The sequence below is a fragment of the Podarcis gaigeae genome (genome assembly GCF_964106915.1).
Source record: "Podarcis gaigeae genome assembly, chromosome: 9".
Lineage (NCBI taxonomy): Eukaryota > Metazoa > Chordata > Lepidosauria > Squamata > Lacertidae > Podarcis > Podarcis gaigeae.
Window position 1 is genome coordinate 32,936,598 of NC_139685.1, and position 24,235 is coordinate 32,960,832.

The following is a 24,235-nucleotide window of genomic DNA, read 5'->3' on the forward strand; positions in this document are numbered from 1 at the left end:
ATTGTTCCTCCTTTCACTAGTTTTTGTAATATTTTTAAAACAAAAGAATGCTCATTTCTTCCATAATCTGTGTTGAGTTTATGGAACTGTTTTGCTAGTCAGTAGTTATATGATTAGAACTGAATAGCAAGCAAGCCCTTTAGGTCAGCTGCATTTTTTATTTTTTTATATTATTATTATTGTTGTTGTTGTTGTTGTTGTTATTATTATTGGGTCAACCAGGATAGATCTTTCTCTCCCATCCCAGTCATTAAAAAATAAACGCACCAGAGAAGCTGCTGTGGACATTTGGAGTATTATTTCCCAGACCTTTTTACTTGTTTGGATGCAAGGTCTTCCACCCACACTCTGTTAAACAGCTGTGCACTACTATCTGCCATCTGCATTGCCTGTGTTTCCAACATACAGTATCACCTTCCATTATTGCCGCACATCCTCCCCCTTTCTCAAATCTCGTATAATTGTAACCATTGTCTGCATCATTGCTTTCAGGCTTATACTAACAAAGAAATCTGCCTTATTTACACATTACTAATGCGTGTGCATCAAACCTGTAAAAACACACACACACATATATAATGTAAAAACTACCTCTGCTTAACCATCAAGAATCTCTAACCAATCAGATCCACACCGTATATTTAAAATACGGTACAACTAACACACATTTAAAGCACATGACTCACCCTAAGAATATTGGGGAGTGTAGTTTCCCCTCTCACAGATCTGCAAGTCCCAGCACCCTTAACAAACCACAGTCCCCAGAATTCTATGGGGGAAGTTGCATGCTTTAAATGTGCATCGGATGTGCTTTAAATGTATGAGATGGGTCTTCCCCAAATCCCACATGGACATTGCAAAAGAGACAGGACAGTGTGGACAGGACGCCATAGGTGCCAACTCCCTGGGGCCCTGGGTGGCTGAGCACCCACAAAATTCCCCATGAAAGGGCTGGGCACCCACGGTTGTGGGGCCAAGCTGGCACTCCTGCAGGACACTGATGAGGGTGGGCAACATATGAATGCAGGATGCATTTAACTCATCACGGCCTTTTCCCTAGAAGCCCCACCAATCAATGAATAATGTATCAGTGAGTGATGACTCACTGTGTGAGGCTGCATAGCCTGTGGGTAGGGGAGAGGACCTTGCCCAGGATTTTAATGTGGCTTGTGTGTTAGCCACACAGAGGTGAGATATAACTTTAGTATTTGATTTAACAGCATCTCTCTTTCTGAGTTGTACACCTTGCTTTTGGTTTATTTACCCTCTGTGTTCCTGCCCTCATAATATTTCATCATTACGGCATGGCCTTATCTCTTGCCAGGACAGTCCTACCTTTCAATAGCAGCCACTATAGCGGCATGGTATTGCTCACCAGCATCCCCAGTGGTGTGCATCACTACCAGTTATTGAGAAGAGGAGGGGCAAAGTAGTGGGGAGCCTCATCCACACTGCCCTGCTGGCCACTAATGCTATCTTTAGACAGCCAACTCAGGCAGCGCTGTATGTACCACATTGATATGGCCCACACCCCCTAAGCTAGCCTGCTGCTCTGAAGTGTAGCAGGAGCTGTTTCGTCACCAGCGTTGAAGTACGACTCAAGTGCTAATCTAAGAGACGTTTGTACAAGGAATGGATTTGTGCACCATCTTGCCCTTCACCTCATGCAGCAAAATTCCCTGGCCCAACCCTGCCTGTAGTTGTTAAGCAGGGCATATTTATTTCCTCATATTATCTGTAGGCATTGCAACTCAAAAAGATCACAATCTTGCCATTATTGGTCTTTCATACCTTGGCAAGGGGGCAAAGAAATAAGGTGCTGCTGTAGACCAAGATTGTTTTGCTTTACTGCCAAAGAGATAATTTTACAAGCCTGTTTTCTGGTCCTTCTGGGACAATGAATTGTGCAATGGCCCGGATGTAACAAGAAAGAGAAGTATCCCATTGATTAATATAAATGACAGAAAAGATTCTTAACATCTTAGACGACTAGGTTTTTTTTGTGGGGGTGGGGGTGGGGGTCAGATCAGTAACTTTTAGGTAATTCAGTTTAGGACATTAAAGTTTATCTTACAATAGAGTGAAAACTAATAACTTGGTTCTTTGGACTAGTGCAATAAAGCTTCCTGAAATTGGAGAGTCATAAATTCAATAATAAATTAACCCAGCAAATGGGACAAGACACACTTACATGCAGCTAATATAATGGAACCACCTCTCCATAAACACAGAAGCAAGCTATTGTTTCTCTCTTGAGGCTTATTAAATGTGCACATTGTTGTGTGTGTATGAGCGCATTTTAGGTAGCATCTTTGTAAAGGAATCACATAAAAAAAGCATCTTTGTAAAGGAATCACATAAAAAAGCTTCCAATCTCTCCCCACTGCCCATGGTCATCTAGCTTTTAAATACTATATCTGGAATTGCACAAGAGCTACTTTGTTTGAAACCCGCTCCTTCTTTAGCTCTAGTCACACATTCAAAGAATGTCAGTAGACATGATGAAGACTGCAGTGTAAGGCTGCAATCCTATGCACACTTACAGCTGGCTGGCTGAAGGAAAGGCTGCGCCACTGGGAATAACCAACACAGCCCCAGAAAAGAAGAGCCAGCTCAGGTGTAAATACATGCACCTGACTGGCTAAAGGGGTTGTACATGATTCTGCCCAAACTTTATAGTCCTTTCAGTGCATTCCTGAGGGACCCCCCAATAGGAAAAGGTATAATCAAGGGGGGAAAGGATAACACACACAAAAAAAGAGGAGGCGCAAAGCTGTCCAGCCCCAAGCCATGTAACATCTACTGGAAGGATTTTTCAATTTTCTATTTAAAATATGATTTCACCCTGATTAATGTGATTGGCTGTGCTGTCCAGAGATGATTGGTCAGTTCTGGAAATGGTGTGGAGTCTCTAAATTAGAGGTGATATATTGAATACGAGTTTGGAGGACAGGCAAAAACTGGACTATAGCAGTGGTGGTTTGTGAGTTTCAGAAAGGTCATAGGACAGGCAGTGCTAACCCTGTTGTATATGGGGAGCGCCCCACAATGCCATGTATTCTTTGAATGTCTGAATAAGGCTCTTGACTGTGAATAAAACCTGGCACTTGTCAGCAGTTGTAAAAGCAGTCATTGGATCTTCCCCATACGTCACATTAAGATGTGACATGTTAGGGAGCATGTATAGGACCAGTGCAACAACTAGTGTTTAAACTTTAAGCTCTCCACCACAAAGAAATATTAGACAGTAACGGCTGCAAATGCTTATATCACAACCAACCAGGCCTGGATAGAATTCTCAAGCGGGGGAAAAAGCTACATGTTGTAGCATTCTCTAAAAATGGATAATCTAAAAAAGCACATTTCCCTAATCTAATCCTCTGCTCCTCCATTGTTATCCTGTGGTGGATGACAAAAAAAGGCTTTAAAAAAGTACTATTTGTTGATTTGTACACAAACATGAGTGTGCTAAGGCTATTTGAGACCCCAGGTTGTAAAGAGTTACTTTGGCTGCCTGTCATTTGGGCAACAGAGCACAAATGCCCTAATTCCACTATTCATGAGGTTAAGTTCAAACTTGGGCTAAGCAAATTGACTGACATGCTGATATCACAGAGCATGCCCCATCCCTCCCCCACCCCACTTCATGTGTAGGAGAAGAACAAGCAGTTTATAGCAGAGCCATCTGCTGGAGCTGTGACCATTCTTTGGCAGATCTCTGTAGTCTTTGAGCCTGCAACTGATCAGGCTGCCTGAATGACTGTTGTCACTAAGAATTAAGCAATTAGGTTGCATTTCTGTTCTATGAAGGCTTCATAAATATTAAAAGAGAACTGGGAATGGCATATATTTTAATCCTCATGTACTAAGCCTCTGCAACCTCTGAACCCTCTCTGTGAACACAACTAGCCCCCGGCAATGCTTTTTAGATGCTTTCTTGCAGATTTATCTTGAACTGTGGTTGGAGTCAGATAGCAAGACAGCTTTCCAACAGGGGTCAAGTTAAAGTGAGCTGAAAAACAATGCATTGTTTATTTTGCTAAATGCACAATAACAGAAATAACCCAAATAGAAAATTTGTTAAACCAAAGTAGCTGGGTTTAAGTCTCTTTCTGTCTGTATTTGAAATTATTAGGATTAAATATGTTAAAACCTAGCTTTGTTTTGTAAAACTAAATCATAGATTAGGCTGGGAACAATTGCTTAGCCATCTATATTTCACATCTTCATTCATTTTAATTGCATTTCTTTAGGTCATCAAATTTTCTAATGACGATTGCTTTCCGACTATGCCTGATACTGCAATTGTAAAAATAAATAAATACAGTACCGATATGATTGTTTATCATGTTATTAATGAAACATGTAATTAGTTGCTTAGTGTTAATAATATGTTGTTGACCAAGGGAGCGTGGCTTCAGCTAGGTGCAAGTGAGGCAGGCAGATTGAACAGTAACCAAGGGGGGAAACGGTTCAACTTGAACCTGAATTCAGATCCCTGCTTGGCCATGAATTGGATCTGGTGGCTTTGGGTACACCTTTGCTTTTTCTATTTCCTGCCTGTGAAATATGTATAGCAGTAAAACTTACTGAGTTGCTATGGAAACAAACTCAAGCCGGTAGAGCACATTCCACATTAAGAGTGCTCAATAAATGATTAGTAACACAACAGCTTGATAACAGGTAGTACATCTGTACAGATTTATCAGTGGTGAAAGGAGAAGCAAAACAAGGAAGAAGGACAATAGAAATGAGAGCAAAGTCACAGCTGCTGTGTCTTTATTGGTTGGTCAAGCATCAGTTCAAATACAAGTTAGTATTGTTGCATGCCACCCCAGTCTCCAAGTGGTGTAAGATTCCAGGGGTTCCAGGTACTTACCCATGTTTCCTTTAGGAAATGAGGCACAGCGTATACTGTGATGTCTATGATATATGGTTTATTTACACATATGTACAACCTGAGCCTACAATGGAGGGGGGGCAAGCACCCCAAGAGGATCTTGTTTCTCCCATAGCTGCAGCCTTGGGTTTAAATAGAAATAATTCAACGTGCTCTGCCTCTCTGTCCAGTTTGCTGCCTTTCCAACCTGCAACCTTTCCCCCTTTAAATCCCATCACAGCCAACCCCTTCTTAACAAACTCTGAGCTGGAGGAAGGACCCCACCCTTTTGCCAGCTGGCACAGAGCCTCCTCTCTTTGGCTTTCTCAATAGGTTATTACCTTTCCTTTGTTTTCTTAATGGCTCATCTCACAGGCGATTGCCTCATCAGGAAACTGGCTGAGCTCATATTTTAACCCTTGCTGGATCCAGGGGCTCAGAAGGCTTGATTAAATTCTAGCACTTACCAGATCTAGGAATTTAAGGGAGCCTGGCACCCCCAAACTCATAACAGTATTTTATTTGGCCTCAATGTGCACTTTTGATTACAATGAACTGCATTTGTCATTTTAATTCACTTTCAGCCATTTTGGAAATCATTTTGGACCTTCTCACAATCCTGGTTTGTTTTTGCCATCCCAAGGAATTTTGTGTCAGCAGCAAAGTTTGCCTCCTTAAAGTTTACCCCTAGCTTGAGAAACCCGATGGAGTGTCTTGTTTAGTATGCCCCTTCCCAGGCCCTGAAATCGATACGGGAGGCTTTGGTAGTAGTGCTGCCAATGGTTTGGTACTTTGAAACTGAGTGTGCTGATTAGTTAATGGAATATAACAGATTTTAATTTTTCAGATGTTTAGATTTTTATTGTATTTTTATACTGCCCTGCAATCTCTGGAGGGAGGGTGATGTAGTAGTAGTAGTAGTAGTAAATAATGATGTTGATAATTGTCACTCTCATCCCTTTGGGATGATTCATCCTGAACTGAATGCTCCTCAGCTCTTGTTGGCTTTCTTCCAGGGATCACTTTAACTGCTGTTCTGCTACCTTCTTGATTTTAAGCACCCGCAATCTAATTCCACTCTGCTTCAAGTGGAGTCTGACCCTTTTGTCCAGGCTCAGTTTGTTCTGAAACTCTTCCTCCCAACAGCACTCTCCCAGCCAAGTACTAGGGCTCCTCAGCTTTGCCTACCTGACTGTAGTCATCTGTTTTGTCTGTTTTTAATACAGAATTTTTGTAGCCTGCCCTGGGACCTGCTGGTACAGGGTGGGTAATGAATATAAGAACAACAACAGCAAAAGAGAGAGAGAGAGAGAGAGAGAGAGAGAGAGAGAGAGAGAGAGAGCGCTAACCATAAATCACCTGTCTTTAAAGCTTCTACTTTGCAATCTAAAGTTTGCTTCCAGGACTGCAAGACTACATCTATTCATGTCTTTGGTGCCAACATGCACCACAACCCCTGACTCCTGCCCAGATTCATCTGTTAGGCTATCTAGATGATGCATGACACCCACAACTTCCACACAAGCAGTCGCCATGCCCATCACAAATCTAGCTATGTCCCTTATTATCAAATCAACTACTACCAGGAAATCCCCTGGGATTATCCTCAGTATGAGAGAACATCTCTTTGCCCCTTTCTCCAAGGACAGAGTCCTTTCTAAGTGATCATTTGCTTCTTCCTCTTTTCAGAGAGTGACACCCTCTTTGCCCATTTCCCTCCTTCTCTATGAAAACAGAGGAGCTTTCACCCTAGGAGTGTGATGATGCTAACATGTCCATGAAGGCCTGATCCCCCAACCTCTCTGACTCTCTCAGAATCTCCAGGACAACTAGATTGCCATCAGAGAAGTGAACTTGTCCTCTTGGAACATGTTCCCCCAGGAACTCATTGTATTGTTCACACTTCCAGGAATAATACCTAGCAGACACATGTGAAGAGCCACCACACGTCTGCTTGTGTTCCGCTTGCATCACTTTTATTGTTGTTCATTGAGCTGCTTTATTTGGATTTGCTAAGTAAAACAAAAATCCTATAATCTGATTGTGTTGTTGGTTTGTGTGATAGTGTTTTTGTAATCTAAAATTTATTTGCATTATTTGCCCTGAAATCTGTTTTGGATTATGGGTGATTTATCTGTTTTTAAAATAAGTAAAAGCAAATGATGCTGCGCCTTCCACATGGGTGCAACTTTAAAACATATTACCTAGCCTCTTGTGCTGATTTAAATACACTCATGCTAATTGTTTCCAAATTTGGGAATATTCGTATTGGAATTCACTTTTATATTTAGTTTTACATATTGCTCAGCTTCCTTCATTGTCCACCAACAAATACATTACAGACAAGTGAGAGATTTATCTCACATGTTAATGCTTTGCAATTTAAACTGATTTCTGCCAGTGGCTAAGTTCTTCGACCTGTATTCTACCTTTTCCTGGGCATGACACACCTTTTCCACCTGGGTTTTAATCAAAGCAATTTAACGTCTATTTTTTCCCCACCTACCAGGAGAAAGTGATGATGAGGCAGAGTGCTACTCATTTTGCTACCACAAGTTCCTTAGAATGTTAATTGGTTGATTTCCTGGTTGAGTGATCCTGCAGTAAGAACTACTTTCATTGAAAAGAATGATTGGACAAAAATAAAATAAAATAACTTTCTTTTCTACCATCATATTTGTAAGAGTTCAGCTTCTGCCACCTAATAATACACAGAGATTGGGAATATCAGTGATAGTTACTAATAACCTTTTATATAGCATAGGAATGCCTGGTCAGACTATTTGTTCATTTTACTTTTCAGGGACTCTGGCAGAGACAGGTCTTTCCCATCACCTATTATTTGGGCCTTTTTGACCCAGAAGTGCCACAGACTGAGTTTGTGAACTTCATATGCATTAAGTCAGTTATCCCTATCACATTTTGGTAAGATAGGGTTGATAATCCTGACCTATCTTGCAGCTGAGAGATAGTGCTTTGCCTACAGCAACCCAGTGAGTTCACAGCTGAGGTTGGAATTGGACTGGTGATTCTAAGCTCATACTCTTAACCACTATACCACACTGACTGTTCTGTGTATGATTGCATATAATGTGTGAAATATATCTTTCTGGATTGGTAGGAGGTATCGCCAGGGTTTCTGATGATATGGCTGTGCGTCGAAACAGTGATATGTTAATATATTTTATTCATATGATTGTGGGATTGGCTTTATGCCAGTGTCGAGTTCATGTTCCACTATGATGTTTTTCAGCTGAATTATTTATATCAGAACAATCCATCTGCAGATGTTAACAATGGAAGTGTAGGACAGCACATTGATGCTGAAGAGGTTGTTAAATGAAAAGTAGAGAGTGTTTCAGCTTGAAAAATCTCCTTTGCTCTTATTTGTTTCAGAACACTGTAGAAAGCAGTTGTTATAATTATCGATAGTGCTCATTTAGTTTTTTCTTACCAAGCATGAAGACACAGTGTCTGTGATTTCATTTCTGCAGTGCTCATCCTCACAGCTACATTGTGCAAAACTGAAACATTTAATGTGTATCTTCAACTACTGTTTTCATGGAGGAAAATTTGTGTCGATTTAATATTTCCTTTTGTTCAAATGTATATTAAAATATATTAAATATTTCCAAATTTCAAACCATAATGGCCACAAAAATACTACAAAATTTGAGTTGTGGGGTGGGTTTTTTGAGCGCTACCAAAAAAGCACACAGGGCAGAGATCATTATTTGATTTTTTTTAAAAAAGCTGTTTAAGAGCAACTATTACATTTGAAGGATTAGAAGGCATTACCGCTAACTCTGTTTATAGTGTTTTGCCTTGTGAAACTGATTTAAGATTTTGGTTCCAGACATTTTATAGTTCAGTCTCTGGGATTTAATCTCAATAATGTGTTACACTTGCTATTGTCCCAGTGAATTTGTTGACAGACAGTAATTGGGTCACTGCATTGAAATACCAAGTGTAGGCTTAGAATTCTCTTTGCTGGTTGGCATGACAACCATAGTGGTCGATTAAACATGCGCAGAGAGGAGTCAGCAGCCTGTGGTTCTCAGATACTGCAAAAGAGAGGGTAGAAATGTTAAAGAATGTTCCTTTAAAGAATACATAGGCAGAGAATTCCAGTGGCATCTGTTGTTTGTTAAAAAAAAAGGAGGGGGAGAGATTGTGCAAACTGAAACGAGACAGAAATACAATTAAAGCCTGACTATGTTTCATTGAATCCGAAACTTAAAGCACCCCCCAATGAATAATGAATCATCGCAAAAAGAAAATTAAAATCATTTGACAAAGTCAATGTCTGCAGGGGAAAGAAAAGATAATTTCTTATGCTCTGCTGAGTGCAGTTCAAAACCAAGTTATGAAACAAACAGAAATGAGCAATCTCCATGCAGATCAACTCTACAGCATGTAGATGTCATTGGGTCAGTATGCTTACACCGATGTGAATTGTTTGCAATGCACTTCAAAGGTAATGTTGCCTTCATAGCAGTCTCAATACCACATCCACACTTACTGCAGTGTCCAGTGAGGTGTCCAGTGTGGCATTTGCTGCAACTTCTTTGGATCAGTTTTGCCTGAGGCGGCCTGATGTCATAGGCAGGGTCCTTGTGACAACGTGGCCAGCCATGTATCCCACCACCCTGTCACCTGTTGACTTCTTAAAGCTTGCTGAGGGGTATGTCCAAGTGGGTCTAGGATCAATGCATCTTTGTGGGACGGACTGTTCTTGGCTATCCTAAAATAGGCGGTGATCCAATCACTCCCATTGGTATGTGACAACTACCACCTGGTCACAATTAACCCCCCCTCTCTTTAGGGAAAGTGATTTAAGAGGATATCAGGAGAAGGCCAGGGTGAATATGATCCTGTTATTCTTACATGATATCTCAACAGCTTTTTAGGATGGGTATTGGTGAAGGCATTGTTTCCCAGTGGTTCTGATCCTGTTTCCAGTTTAGGTTCCAGAGAATAGAATTGGGCGATTCTCTCCCTATCAGTGGGGTGCCTTAGAGTACCATCTTGTCCCCAATGCCATTTGACATCTACACGAAGCCAGTGAGAACAGTCATTAAGAGATTTGGGGTGAGGTCATCAATACACTGATGATGCCCAAATCTACTTCTCTGTAGCATCTGAATTGGGATAGCCATGTAGGCGCTAGACTTGGACCTGGAGTTGGTGGTGGGCTGGAAGAGGGCCAATAAACTGACTCTGAATCCTGACAAGATGGCGATGCTGTGGGGTAGATGGTTCCCGAGTCTTGATAACTGGTCAATTGCCTGCTTTGGATGGGGCTGTGCCCCCTCTGAAAGAGCAGGTTTGTAGTCCGGGGGTGTTCCTCGACCCATCTTTGTCTCTGGAATATCAGGTGACTTCAGCAACTTGGAGTGTCTTCTATCAGTTTAGGCTAGTATGAGAATTACAGGCATTTATGGACCTGGATCACCTGACCACTGTCATCCATGCGCAGGTAGCCTCCAGGCTGAATGACTGCAGTGTACTCTATGTCCTTGAGGTTGGTTTGGAAGCTTCAGCAGGTGCAAAATGTGGCAGCTCAGCTTCTTCCTGGGGAAGTATATTGCTAACACTTCACCTCCCTGTTGAAATAATTCTGTTGGCTGCCAATTAGCTACCTGGCTAAGGGGCTGTTTTTTGGTGCATGCAGTTTGGGACCAGGATACCTGAAAGATTGTTTCACCCCTTATGTACCCAGTCAATCTCTGGGAAGGTGTGGGCCTCTTCTCATGATTTCTGTTTTGCACAATATGGAATTGGGGTCCTTTAGTGTTCTACACACAAACACCCCATGTGTTATGAAAAAGCGCACTCTGTTTTTCAGAGGTAGGCATTGTATCAGACAAGACTTAGGGACAGGCACAAGCAACTTGATATCTTGCTTGGGATAGCCATGTTTTAAGGGGCATCAGTAAAACATGCAGTCAGAGATGTATCTTAGAATCCTTTGCAGTGTCAGAGAAGATGCCAAGCATACCTTGCCTCTGCAACATATCTAGTGTTAATGGGACACACCTTGGATTCCTTAACACAACTGGTTGGGGCAGCCCAATGGTTTTGGGACAACCCGGACTAGAATCATGAGAGCTAATGTGATGTAGTGCTTAGAGTAAGGTTACCAGATGTCCCCATTTCCCAGGGACAGTACCTGGATTTACAAATAAATCCCCTGACAAAAGCCATCTATTTAGTAGGAAGTTGAAAAGTGTCCCCAGATTCATTGAAAAAAATCTGGTAACCTTAGCTTAGAGAGCTGTACTGGGACCTGAAATACCAGTGTTCACATCCCTGTTGGCCACGAAGTTCAATGGGTGCTAACATGACAAAGGGGAAAACCATTTATGCCACCTCGAGCTCCTTTGAGGAAAATGTAATAACAACTAACTAAATCAAATTTCTAGTATGTTAGGTTTTTTTTCTTCACTGGTCATGTATGAAAACAGGTCCATCACTTCCTTAGTTATTTAAAAATGTAAATGTACTCGGGTTTTTGCAATAAGTATACAGAGGAGAAATAACAAATGGTTTTGTATTTCTCATTCAAGCATCATGATGTCATAGTTTAATATATCTGCCTGTGGATTGGCTCATGCTGATGAAAGCAGACAACAGTGCTAACAAATGAGTTAAATTGCTATTATGGGTCTTTAATAAGAAGAAACCATGTGGTTAATGAGAGAACTGGCTCATTTCAGATTGGCTATTTACCTCTGTTGTTAACACTGAAAGATGATATAATAAATGTAGCACGTTGCACCGTGTATACAGTGATTTGGTGCCTATTTTGGTTCAGCAGCTGATAGTGTAGCAGAGTAAAGAGTAAAGGCTAGCTCATGGAATCTCTACCTATCTGCATAGTTTGCAACAGCATAAACCAATATGAGTGCAGATGAAAGTTTTTATTTGGAATAAAATGGAAATCTGTGAACAGGCAGACGATCTCTATGCCAGTCTTTCCCCTACTCCAAAACAAACATGTAACACAATGTGAGTATAAGATACTGCAGTTAATTAAATGGTTAAATGTGACCTCTTCTGCTTTGAATAGTGTGTGCGGATAAATAAATTTGGTGATACGCTGGTGGTTACATGTACACCCTGAGGTCATTCCTTGGTATGAATTGTTAGCAACTCAAGTAATCTGAGCTGACTTCTATATTGACATGAAGTGGTGTAATTCAGACCAGACTCACAAATTTGTTTCATTGTGGGGATTATTATGCATTGTATCCCCTGCAGAATTTTGCAGAAAGCTGCAAATAATGTTTAAAATAAAGAATGTTTCCCAATATATTGAGTAAACACAAAATGGTCTTGCAGAAATCTCATTTAAATAGCAACAATAATTTGAACCTATTTTATATATGCACTGCATCCACAGGATCTAGTTTGCTTAGAGGTACGCTTGAGATTTGCTTTGTAATTTAAGAGGTCATTTTACAAATGCTTCAAAACACAGCATTGTTCATTTATCTTCCATGTGTTGCTTTTTCAGTTAGCAAAGAATATCAGTGAGCAAGAAGAAGAAATGCTATATCAATATGTTTATGCCTATACTGTTCTACCATTTTGATGTTCTCTTATATTATAATTTCCATGCAGTAGCATAAAGGGGTTTACTTGAAACCAGACTACTTAGTATTCCAGTGGTGTTTAGCATTAGATTGCAGCTTTGAATGGAGTTTTACCAGAATATAGTTTCAGACATATTTTTATTAAATATTATTAGGAAAGAACATTTTGCATATCTGACATCAGGCTCGAATCTTGCTTTTGATTTAAATGAAAAGTTACTGAGTTAGTCTGGTTATTTTAAAGTGTTGTAAACTAATGTGGCCCTCAGTGTGAACTTAAAAGAGGCTGGGGAGGAACAAGGATATGCAACTAAGAAAAGAAATTCATAGGAGAAGATAATTTGTATATTTCTCTATCCACACAGTGAGGTCAAGTAATTGTCTGGACTAAATAAAAACATTATGGCCTTGACACTCAAGAAGTATTTTTGTGGCAAATCTAATAACTGATATCCAATTGGAGTGTCCTGCTTATGCTAAGGGTGTTGGGGAGCTGTAAGAGGCCAGGAGAATGTCTGTTGATGTGATGTTGGGTGTCATCCAAATGGACCACCTTAGTAAGCAGTATTTCTGGAACCAAAGGAAAGGCCAATAAGGCCTTACACTGTCCATTCAACCCTGGCCCATTCACTTGGGTCTTTTTATCTTGTTCAAGATTTAAGGCTTAGAATTATGGTCAGAAGAAAATGTAGGCTTCTGCAGCATTTCCACAGATTATGCATCCACAGATGATGATAGCGTTCTCAGCCCTGTCAGTACCTTTTTGGTTGACTCACTATGTACAGAAAACAAAATAATTATGATGGTGCTGCATTTGCTGTGTTGGTGTGGTGTTTGGTTCATTAATTTTTATAAGGCAATTTGATATCTGTGGAAGAGCAACATACCTATAAAAGACAAGAACTGCTTATTCGTTCCATTATATTTTCCAAAACCACTTCCTTTATTAGATATTAGCATACATACCTACAACAAACTATAAAAAAGGAGAGGGCTGTTTCGTGGAGAAAAACTGGAGTTAGTTTTGCATGGCTGTGAAGAAATGTGTGTGATGTGGGCATGAAAATCTGGCAGCTGTCCATGTTTACTTCATTTTCATGTTGCAATGTAGTTCTTCCTCTTTTTTCTTTTTGTACACTTAGAAAAATAGTTTTACGATGGTGATGATTATTATTACAATGGTGATAGTTATAATAAAAAGCACAGAAAGATATAACTGCACACTTTATCTTATCTCTTGCAGTTTCTGTATATGGATTGCCCCATCTTTTATTTATTTATTGTTGTTTTTCAGCAGGCTTCAGTAGTTGTTTGTAAGCAGCTGTGTCCAGTCTTGTCTCTCCCTCTTCCCTCTACTTGTTTTGGATAATGTACGCACAGGAGGAATAGAATCCCTTAATGCTCAGATATTTAATATCTGGTAACACATTTTGCCTTAACCAGTGTGAAAAGGACCCGCTTGCAATCAGCAAAGTGTGTATAAACTATGAAGTCAAGGCTGATTTGGTTGCATTAGAAGCAAGCAGACATTTTTGTTTTATTCTGTCAGTTAGATACGTCACTAGGGGATGATCTTGGCAGAGAAAGCCACTGCAGGAACTTCTGTGTGTTTATCAGAGCTGCTTCATTTGGAAGGAGCTTCTGAATTGAAGTTGCACATTTAAAATTGCAAAACCTGAACATCCCTCCCAGCACTTTTTGCATAGTTCAGACCTGGGGTCCCCAACATTTTGGGCCTGGAAGCCCATTTAGAAATCTAATAAACTACCATAGGTACCACAAAAATGCCCAATTCTCAGAATCCTCCCCCCCCCCCCGCAAAATGAAACACAAACAAATAAGTAGGAACCCTCCTAAATAGTCAACCTGTCAATCATTCAACTCAAAAATTTCCCCAAACCTATCAATTTTAAAAGCTTAATGGCGGTGGTAGGAGGTCTGAGGGTCAAGGGTATGTGTGGCTGAGAGTGCTCTGGTGCCCACTGACATTACACTGGAGACCCCATGTTGAGAATATAAGAATCACATTGTAATAGCTTTTTTTGTTTGTTTCTGAAAAGTGCCCATGGTTGTAGAAATGTTAATGTTAAAAATATATTTGCTCTATATGTCAAAGCAGAGAACATACTAAGTGAGTTTTTGAATCATTGGCTTGAATTGTAAGATAAATGAACGGGAGGAAATTTGCAGCATGGTTCTTTTTCTTTCCTACAGCTGCCTACATATACCCTCTGAGAGTTGAGATGCCCTCCTGAATCATGTAGGATGAGGTAGAGGATGCTGCAGTTGGAGGTGGTGATTGACACCTGCCTATTTGGGGCTGTTCACCCCTGCTAAATGCCCCTTCCTTATTCCATATTGTTCAGAAGGGTCCCTGTTCCTCCAGAAATGCCTTTCAGGGTTATTAGCAGCTGCAGAGGGGACAAGCGGAGAGCAAACTTTTTTTAAAAATGTGAACGTCCTTCTCCTTATGCATCTAAGGATCCAAGTCATTATATTTTACTCAGTCTTTTTCATTATTTTTGATCTGCTTGATGTCAAATTAACTAACTGGAGTACATATGTCATAGTTGTTGTATCAAGTTTGGTTTTGCCTTTGGTCTGTTTATACAAACTGCATGAATTACAATGTGCATGTTTGCTGCGGGTTGCAGCTTTCCAGATCACACTATAATTTAACAAGTTTTCTCAGGGCTCGATTCCCACTCACTTATGATTGCATCTAAACCATGTCATAAATGTCTCGATGTTGGTGTCATGTGTTATTTTTAAAGTGTTCCTGAACCTGTGGAGGGCAATAACAGAGAGGCGAAGGAAAATCAGCATCACACAGCTCTTCTTTGCATATGTAAAGTCCAAATCAGCCCTAAATTCATCCTTATTTGTGTTAGCAGAGAGAATCCTCTGTTACCTGGAGGATTGTTCTGAACTACATCTCCCATCAGGACTAATGATCAAGGATGGCCAGAATTGTAGTCCAAAATGCCTGCAGGGCACTAGGCCAGTGATCAAGAGGAAATTTCAACTTACTATGCTGTGTTTGTCCACAGTAGTGCATTTAGATGAAACACGGCTGAGGCTGGCAGGACATTCACTGTTTATGTGATTTTGAGACACAATGCAGTAGCTAAAAATAATTGCCTTTCAAGCCCCCCCCCCCACATTGTGAATAGCAGACTGCATTGCTCTCTGCCCCAATTATGGTCCTTACACTCAACTGCTAAGAGAGAAGAATGTTCCACAGATTCAGGAAACTGCTCCCATATCAAACCATACATTTCCCATGTTTATTTCATTTGACTGCATTAGTCATATACTTAATTTTCTTTTCTGCCTACTTGGTGTTTACACCTTTCAGATATGGGCAGTAGGACAGGGAGAGAGGAAGAAATCTGCTTGGTTAACATGCACCTCACTTGTCATCGTTTAGGTAAGCTGTACATTTGCTATTTTAGTTCTTCCTCAAAAATTGGCCCACTCCACAAGGATTCCCTCTTGGACAGCACTACAGAGTAAAGACTGGACCTAGGACGATGTGGAAAAAGCAAGCAGGTTATCAGAAGCGAGTATAAACTTACGTTGCTTTGTATATGGAACTGTTTCTGATATGGAACTGTTGGGCACTGAATATGCTATGCACTTACTGGTCTGCAACATATGCACAAGAGGCATGATTATACCTGGCTTCTCCCAGTCTCTAGGCCAAGGGTGGAACCCTTTTTAGTCCAAGGGCCACATTCCCTTATGGTCAACCTTCTGGGGGCCGGATAAGCAAGTCTTGAAGAAAAAGTGGGGGGAGCAATGAATGCTGCTTTCGCAGTAGAGTACATTCTAGCGATGCAGAGGCAAGAGATTTTTAGACATGCACACATCAAACACTGCACCCAGGCAAGCAAGAGGCTTTGTCACAATTACGTAAGCACTCAACAAAGAAGTTCAGTGGGGCTGGTGAGGGGTGTGACCTGGGGTATGGACTAGGGGAATTCCTGAAGACCAGTTAGAAAGGCGTGAGGTTTCCCATTTCTGCTCTAGGTATATCTGCTGTTTCTTCACTACCATTGCAGAATGAATACCCAAGGATGAGTGACTTGCTAGCCTGGTTATCTCTGTCCCTGTATAATATGGAAGAGCTAATCTTGGCAGCATCACACTAGGTCTGAAGAATATCATCTGAATCAGCCACATGCTTTCTAGCTCTTACAAATAGAGACAGCATTTCCTGCAGCAGCACATCAAGCTTCAGTTCCTTGACTAAGGTCAGCATCTCCTGGAACAGGGGTCGCCAAATTTATTGGACCAGTGGGCACTTTACAATTTGGAGAGGGTGTTGGGGGTGCCAGTCACAAAATAACTGCTCTGGGGTAAGCATGACCTAACACGAAATAGCTGCCATGCACAGTGTGGCATAACACAAAATTAGAGAGACAGCTACCCCAGACAGCCTTGTGGTTACCATGGCAAGTCCTGATTGTGCAGAAATAGTATTTTGTGATCTCTGCTCCTCAGACTCTCTCTCTCTCTCTCTCTCTCTCTCTCTCTCTCACACACACACACACACACACACACAGAGAGAGAGAGAGAGAGAGATGCTGTTTAATAGCAAGGAACATGCCTCAGTACCAGTAAAAGGATACAAGGTAGCCACATCACACTTACTGCCATTTAAAAGAAATTTCTTAAAAGATACCTGCACATCTTATCTCATAACGTACTGCCCCAGGAAGTCTAGAATCGTACCTTTTTTTAAAAAAATGAAAGCCCAGTGCCTAGCGCATTTTCCTAGGGGTGCCAGTGAAAGCCTTTATGAATTCTACAGCACCTGTGGGCATTGGGTTGGCAAGCCCTGTTCTATAGTCTAGCCAAGTTCTGTCACTTGGTTTCTGCCTTCCCACTCAAACTTATTCTGGGAAATGGTTTCCAGTCCTTACCACTACTATGTAAACCTCTACTAGCAGCATACAGAGGGAAGTTCAAATCTTTAGGTTTCTTAGTGGCTACATAGTTCAGTTCTAAATCCCACCACCACTCATGGAGAAGTGCCCACACTATTTTCCCCATGGTCTGTTTTCCCTACACATCATGCAAGCCTTGTTAAACTCTCTCTTATCTGACAGCCGTTTCTATTTGGAGTCTGAGATTCAATACTCTGCTTAGTAGAGTGGTTACAGCTTCTGGTTCTTTGTGGCTTGAGGTCAGCTAGAAAGAGTTGCCATGTCACCCAGTTCTCCCCAAAGCACACAACCACTCAGATGAGTTTCTCTCCTGGACTCTTTTCATAATTTTGAGAAGGTGAGGATAGTACACTGTCAGCCTCTTCAAGCTTCCTTCTCCCAATTGCTTATGAAAATAATCTCCAAACAGTGTCAATAAAGAATTTCCAGATAACAGATAGTAGACATTTGTAATCAATTCAAAGAAGGCTGCATTGACAAATTATTTGTGAACAAAGAGTCGGAGAAACAAAGTAGAAGATCAAAATTCTTCATTTGAAATCCTTTGGGAATGCATTGGCTGAAAGTGATTTATTTATATTGTGCTATTAAATGGAGCATTCATAAATGAGATGTGAATAATTTATTCAACAGATATGATAAAATATAGAAACTGTCTTCTGTTTAAATTCTGAGTGTATAATGTGGGTAATGGAAGTACTATGTGTAACCACATTTAAGTGCATGCAAAATTGCTTTCATGTGATGCAGCTTGAAAGTAGGACAGTGACATAAGAAGGAATCCGCTTATTGAAGATCTTCTCTCTCCCTCCTTTCCTATTTTCATAAGTTGGAAACAGAGAAAATTCAGATTTTATTTTTCCAGAGTGGAGGGACATTGGAAGAAAAGACCACTTCCAATTCATGTGTTTTCATGACCAATATTAGCGTTGTCAGAGCTTATATAACCTCCTTGATGTCTTGCTGTAGAGGTATTCACAGTGACACATATAAACACAAACACACACACACATATATGCACCTGCCTACAGTGTGTGTGTGTGTGTGTTTTCAATAGCAGACATGTTTGTCTCCCTCTGCATTCAAATGAAGTTTTCCACTGAGCTAGAGATACAGATTTGTCCCCAAATCAAAAGCTCCATAACTGAGGCTCATCACATCCCACCAACTTAAAAGATCCTCATCCTAACTAAGGGGCAGTCCTGCAGATCATAATGATCATTTTAGTTTTGTAAAATAGTATCTGCATGTGTATGGAAAAGACATTTGGATAGAGGATGACAACGGGAAGCCACTGGCTGGCCACATACGGTGACAGCAACTGCCATGGCTAATGCCACCACTGCTGTAGCTTTTCAGATGTCTTCTTGCTGCCTGATTTTAACTCTCCCTCCCTTTTTTTCTTTTTGGCGCAGGGTGTAGTGGGAGAAAGGGAGTAAGAAAGAACCATGTAGATAGCTTCTTGTCCAGGGGTCGGCAAACTAAGGTCCGTGGGCCGGTTCAGGCCCTATTGCCTTCAGGATCCGGCCCACAGACTGTCTGTGGATTGGCATGGGGATTCTGTTCATTCGGGCTTCGCCATTTTTTCCTGCGCCATTCTGTGTCGTCCCCCCACACCACGGGGGTGCCTCTTCCCTCCCTCCTCCTTGCTTCTCCCTGCCCTGCCTAGAGGAGTAAGGGGGCTGGCCTGGCCTGGCTGAACACCATTTTAAGCAGTCCCTCTCTGGAGCCAGCCCTTTCACGCCGCTCATCTTCCCAACCCCGCTGCTGCCCTGGTGCTCCTGTGGGCCAGAGAGTGGAGCGGATGAGCTCGTTCTGCCTACCCACAAGAAGCAGCAGAGGTGGTGGTGCTGGTGGTGGCAGCAGCCCCAGGGAAGGTAAGCGCAGTGGCTGGGGGTGGCTGGGGGTGGGGAAGAGGACTACTTGCCCCCCTCTCCTCTTCTTCCAGCCTCCCGGTGCCGCTTCTCCGGCCCGCCACAAGGTCTGAAGGACAGTGGACCGGCCCGCAGCTAAAATTTTTTGCCAACCCCTGTTCTAGTCAGTCATCCATGTTCCCCTATATCTTCTGTGCTGCTGCAATGTCTAATGAAGTTAAAGTTTGGATCACATGAGTAGAATGAACTCGGTCTCCCAATGAATAGCTGAGACCTGGGGAACTTAATGGGTGCTGTACTGCTGAGTGGACTGGCAGTAGCTAGCAATTTTACATGGCAAATTTAAGAGATTCTAGTTTTGTAGAAGAACAGAAAAAATCCCGCATTTCGCATTTTTTGAAGGACAAGTCTAGATGCTAAAAATTCAAAGACTCAAATTAAGCCTTCATCATCAAAGCATAAATGGAATTCTCTTATGTGGTTCTTCAAAAAAACCAATTACTTAAAAGTTAGTAAGAAATTAGCAATGTTTGACATTATTGGTCGTGTTCAGGACAAGTTACTTCATGGAGGAGGGCTTAAAGAATATGACTTGGCTCAGGGGGCGAAGGAAGAGAATAGTAGTCAGATTTTTTCATCACTTTAAAAGGTTCTAAACCTATGAAAATACTGGTTTAACTATCAATAAATATAGGTGACTAGCTTGGTTACTCTTGGAAAGAAGAATTCACTAAAACACCTATAAAAGTCTGTGACTTGTGTGTTGGGTATTCTAAACAAATGCCTTGATTCCTATATAATGTTCATGGCCAAGTCAAATGTGCAATGCTTCATTCAGTAGAATGCCCTCAAGGCAGCTTTATTTGATGGTAAGAGCTAATGAAGATCTGTGATTTGCTCTTCTCCTTTCTTTTGCTCCATGTTTCCTGTTAAGAATTAATTTATTTCTTGAGCCCGAGGATACTGAAGTCCCAGCACTGATCCTAAACTCAGCCAGCTATTCATTAGTAGATTCTAATAAGATCACTCAGTTCATTGTTTGTTTGGGTGTCAATTCACAAAAAGTGTCACTACCCATATTGGTGTTGCCTAATCTTATAAATGAAACTAGTCCACGTGCTTTGGGATCTTAAATTCAAAAATACACTAGTTAAGCCTTATGCTGAAAAATGCCACCTTGATTCTGGGTGCACTCCAGTGACACACAGAGTTCCTGTGTTTCCGTAGAGAACTGTCTCCTCTTGAAGAAGATAGGGGAGTCTTGAATATACCCTGAAGACTCCAATGCTCCTGCAGCAAATCTGTGTGAGGGAAATAAACCCAGAGGTAGAAAAAGCTTCCCAAATGCATGTTTATAAGATCTTATTCTGCTTGTCCAATTTTAATTTGTAGATGACTTCTTGTATCTGAAACAGTATTTTAGAAGGGTTTGTACAACAGTAAAACCCATGTTGGGTGCAGGACAATTCTTCATTTTCCAAACACAGGGATTGCTTTGCTGCTCTAAAATGTCAAGACCTATTTGACATACATATTTCCTCAGTCATGTTATTGATTCCTTATTGCAGTACTTTGCCATCCATATTTTTGATTTGCCTTAGTTTGCTGTAAATTGGTAGATGCATTGACCATGTAATGCTTCGATTGATTTTGTTGCATGTTGATTTACAGCGTGTTATACCGATCATGGCCTTTTTGGTTGCTTTTGAGAATAGCTTTCACGATGACTGGTCTGCTTCTCCTTTCAGTAGCACTATTTCAGCCCTGTTGAGTTCAGTGGTGCTGCCCTTGAGAGAAAAAAAATATTCTGTTTGGTCTTAGTACCAGGGGTGTCACGGTAAGCCCCACTTCGCTTAATCAATCACAAGATGTGGCACATGCACATCATTTGAGTGGCAATGTTCGTCAACTTTGGGGACCCCCAGCGCCCTCAAATATTTTATTAGGGAGGTTGAAGGGACCTTGGCCCCTAGGAGTTGGCTACTATGCCTAGTACTATGTGTGTCCCCTTAGATGCTGTGTGTGTTAATCACTCATACTTCGAGAAGGAGGGAAAGGGACATGTATTTTCTGCAAGATGTTGTTAGAATGTATTTGCTTGCAATTGGAGTTGTTGTAATGTTGGCTAAGTTCTCTTAGCTCTGGGATAATATTTTTATTTTTGTGTGTTCATGTACACATACATGGGGCATATACACACGTCTTTAAGCACTAGTATTATAAACTCAAACGTGAACAATTTTTAAAAGTATAGTAAAAGAAAACTTACAACTGCAGTTTAATATTTACATTAAGCAAGAAATAAAACTGTTTGAAGTGCAGAACAGTGACTTCACAATCTTTTTAGTTTAAAACGTTTCTCCTTTATGAAATCTTTGGAATTAGTCCTTATTCTCACGAGTCCAAGTTGTTACTGCATTTGCTTAAATTCAACCTTTGTTGACATTGTTCCTCCCACCTCCTTTTTCATATATGCCATTGTCAAAATTATGACAATATGCTTTTCAGGTGGGTTTTGCATCTTGAACCTTTGCGATTGCACAGATTTTTCTGCTGAAACATCTGAAACTATCCAATGACGCAGTACACAACTATGTGTGCTTTAGTCCTATAATTGCATAGTGATCTCTGAAATACACACGCTCTCAATCACACACCCACACTTTCTATAGTCCTATTCATGCAACTGAATAAAACAAACATGAAAGAAGGTGTGGGATTGTGGTGACCTTTGCATGTTGGCTGTATCACCTGTACAGTCCTTATTCATGCACTTGCTTTATGGGTTGGTGAAAGCCATGTAGAAACTAGGTTCCCAACTGCTCCGAAAAACCCCACCTGCCTGTGTGTACATTTCATACACACATAGAAACTGTACAGTAAATACATATAGATGGGTATGGGACTTGCTGCCAAGATCTCGCTCCTGCATATGCATGTTTTCTGTATATACTTCCAATTTTGTGACCAGTACATCTCTCTCTCCCTCCCTTCCCCCCTGGCTTTCTCTCAGACACCTAACCAAATGAAGATTTGTTGGCTATATATATAGACAATTATGAATGTCAGTGCCAGTCTAATATATTTTTCTAAACAGGAAAGCTCATAACAATAACAAACTTAGTTGGTCTCTAAGGTGCTACTGGGGGGACGCGGGTGGCGCTGTGGGTTAAATCACAGAGCCTAGGGCTTGCCAATCAGAAGGTTGGCAGTTCGAATTCCCACAACGGGGTGAGCTCCCATTGCTCGGTCTCTGCTCCTGCCAACCAAGCAGTTCAAAAGCATATCAAAATGCAAGTAGATAAATAGGTACCGCTCCGGTGGGAAGGTAAATGGCGTTTCCGTGCACTGCTCTGGTTCTCCAGAAGCAGCTTAGTCATGCTGGCCACAAGACCCGGAAGCTGTACGCCGGCTCCCTTGGCCAATAAAGCAAGATGAGCACCACAACCCCAGAGTCGTCCACGACTGGACCTAATGGTCAGGGGTCCCTTTACCTTTTAAGATGCTACTGGAAGGATTTTTTTTACGTATTTTATTTCGACTACGGCAGACCAACACGGCTACCTACCTATCTACTTATCTTTTTCTAAAGCAGAATCCAAATGTAGCAAACACGCCATTGAGCCACTAATTCATGTCTTCATCTATTCCATGCATTGCCTGAATCAGGTTGCTTTACACTGTTGCTTAGCAGGGCTGACTGTGACCCCACCCCGGCCATCTCCTGTATTGCCACAGTGACTGGCTCCATGCCAAACCTACTTTTTGCAGAAAGTTTGGTAATGGCACAACCTTAAGGACAAAATGAAGGAAGCAAATGCACCCTTAAATCATTTGGTAGCCCCCAATGGACCATTTAAAAAGCCCTCTTCCCGTCATTTGCAGTAGGCTGTTGTATCTGTTGATGTGGATCAGGTTTCATTCTCCTTTCTAGTTACTGTAAGGATAAGACGGGAACTTGCACAGCCATGCAAAATGGAGTGGAAATTAGGCAGTTAGCAGTATACTATTCTATCATGAAACTGTTTGAGTCTTTGAATTTTTAGCATGCAGGTACAGGAGTCAGCAAAGTTTTTCAGCAGGGGGCCGGTCCACTGTCCCTCAGACCTTGTGTCCCTCAGACCTTTGAAAAAGAAAAAAAATGAACAAATCCCTATGCCCCACAAATAACCCAGAGATGCATTTTAAATAAAAGCACACATCCTACTTTATTAAAAACACCAGGCAGGCCCCACAAATAACCCAGAGATGCATTTTAAATAAAAGGACACATTCTACTCATGTAAAAACATGCTGTCGGACTGTCCGCAGGCCAGATTTAGAAGGCATTTGGCCCCCGGGCCTTAGTTTGTCTACCCATGATGTAGGAGATCCTCAATATGCAGCTTTAAGCACTAGGTGAAAGTGTTCCTCTTCAAATAAGCCTTTGGCTAACCTCCTATATCATTTTAAATGTTTCATGGGAGAGAGTGGAAGGGGTTATTATTGTTTCATTTTCTTCTTTTTATTAGGTCTTTTGTGTTTTTTCTTGTATTGTTATGCTGTGAACCCCCTTGAGAAATGCAGATGAAGGGTGGTATATAACTTTTAACAACAACTACAACAACAACAATAATACTGAGAAGTTCCCCTCTGCATGTCCCACTGAAATGAAAGGGAATTGTGAAAGCCTGTGTTCCTGCTGCACTGTTCCTGTTAATTTTGATGTGCTATATTTTCCAGTAGACTGTGTCCAATAACCAGCGCAAGCCCAATATATTTTGTGGCCTTAAGCAAAATACAAGATGCCACCACCCTTTATTCCATGTTCAAAAGCTGGCCAGACTGGGCGGTTTGGGGCAAAATCTGCCATTGTACCTTAAGGGCATCAGGTTAGCTGTGATATCCTAAGTCTGTCCACTTTCTACCCTCTGAGTTGGATTCTGCCTCATG

General features: G+C 41.3%; 1 protein-coding gene across 3 annotated transcripts in view; it reads left to right on the plus strand.

Annotated features, from left to right (window-relative positions):
* The window catches only part of GPM6A (glycoprotein M6A), a 176,762-nt gene that overhangs the window by 82,111 nt on the left and 70,416 nt on the right, over positions 1-24,235 (plus strand). Inside the window, exon 2 of one of the 3 annotated variants that reach the window (XM_083756003.1) lies at positions 15,836-15,907. The exons of the other annotated variants lie outside the window; for them this stretch is intronic. Within the exon in view, the coding sequence (XP_083612129.1) occupies positions 15,836-15,907 (72 nt within the window). The remainder of the gene's footprint in view (positions 1-15,835; positions 15,908-24,235) is intronic. 3 annotated transcript variants of the gene reach the window in all.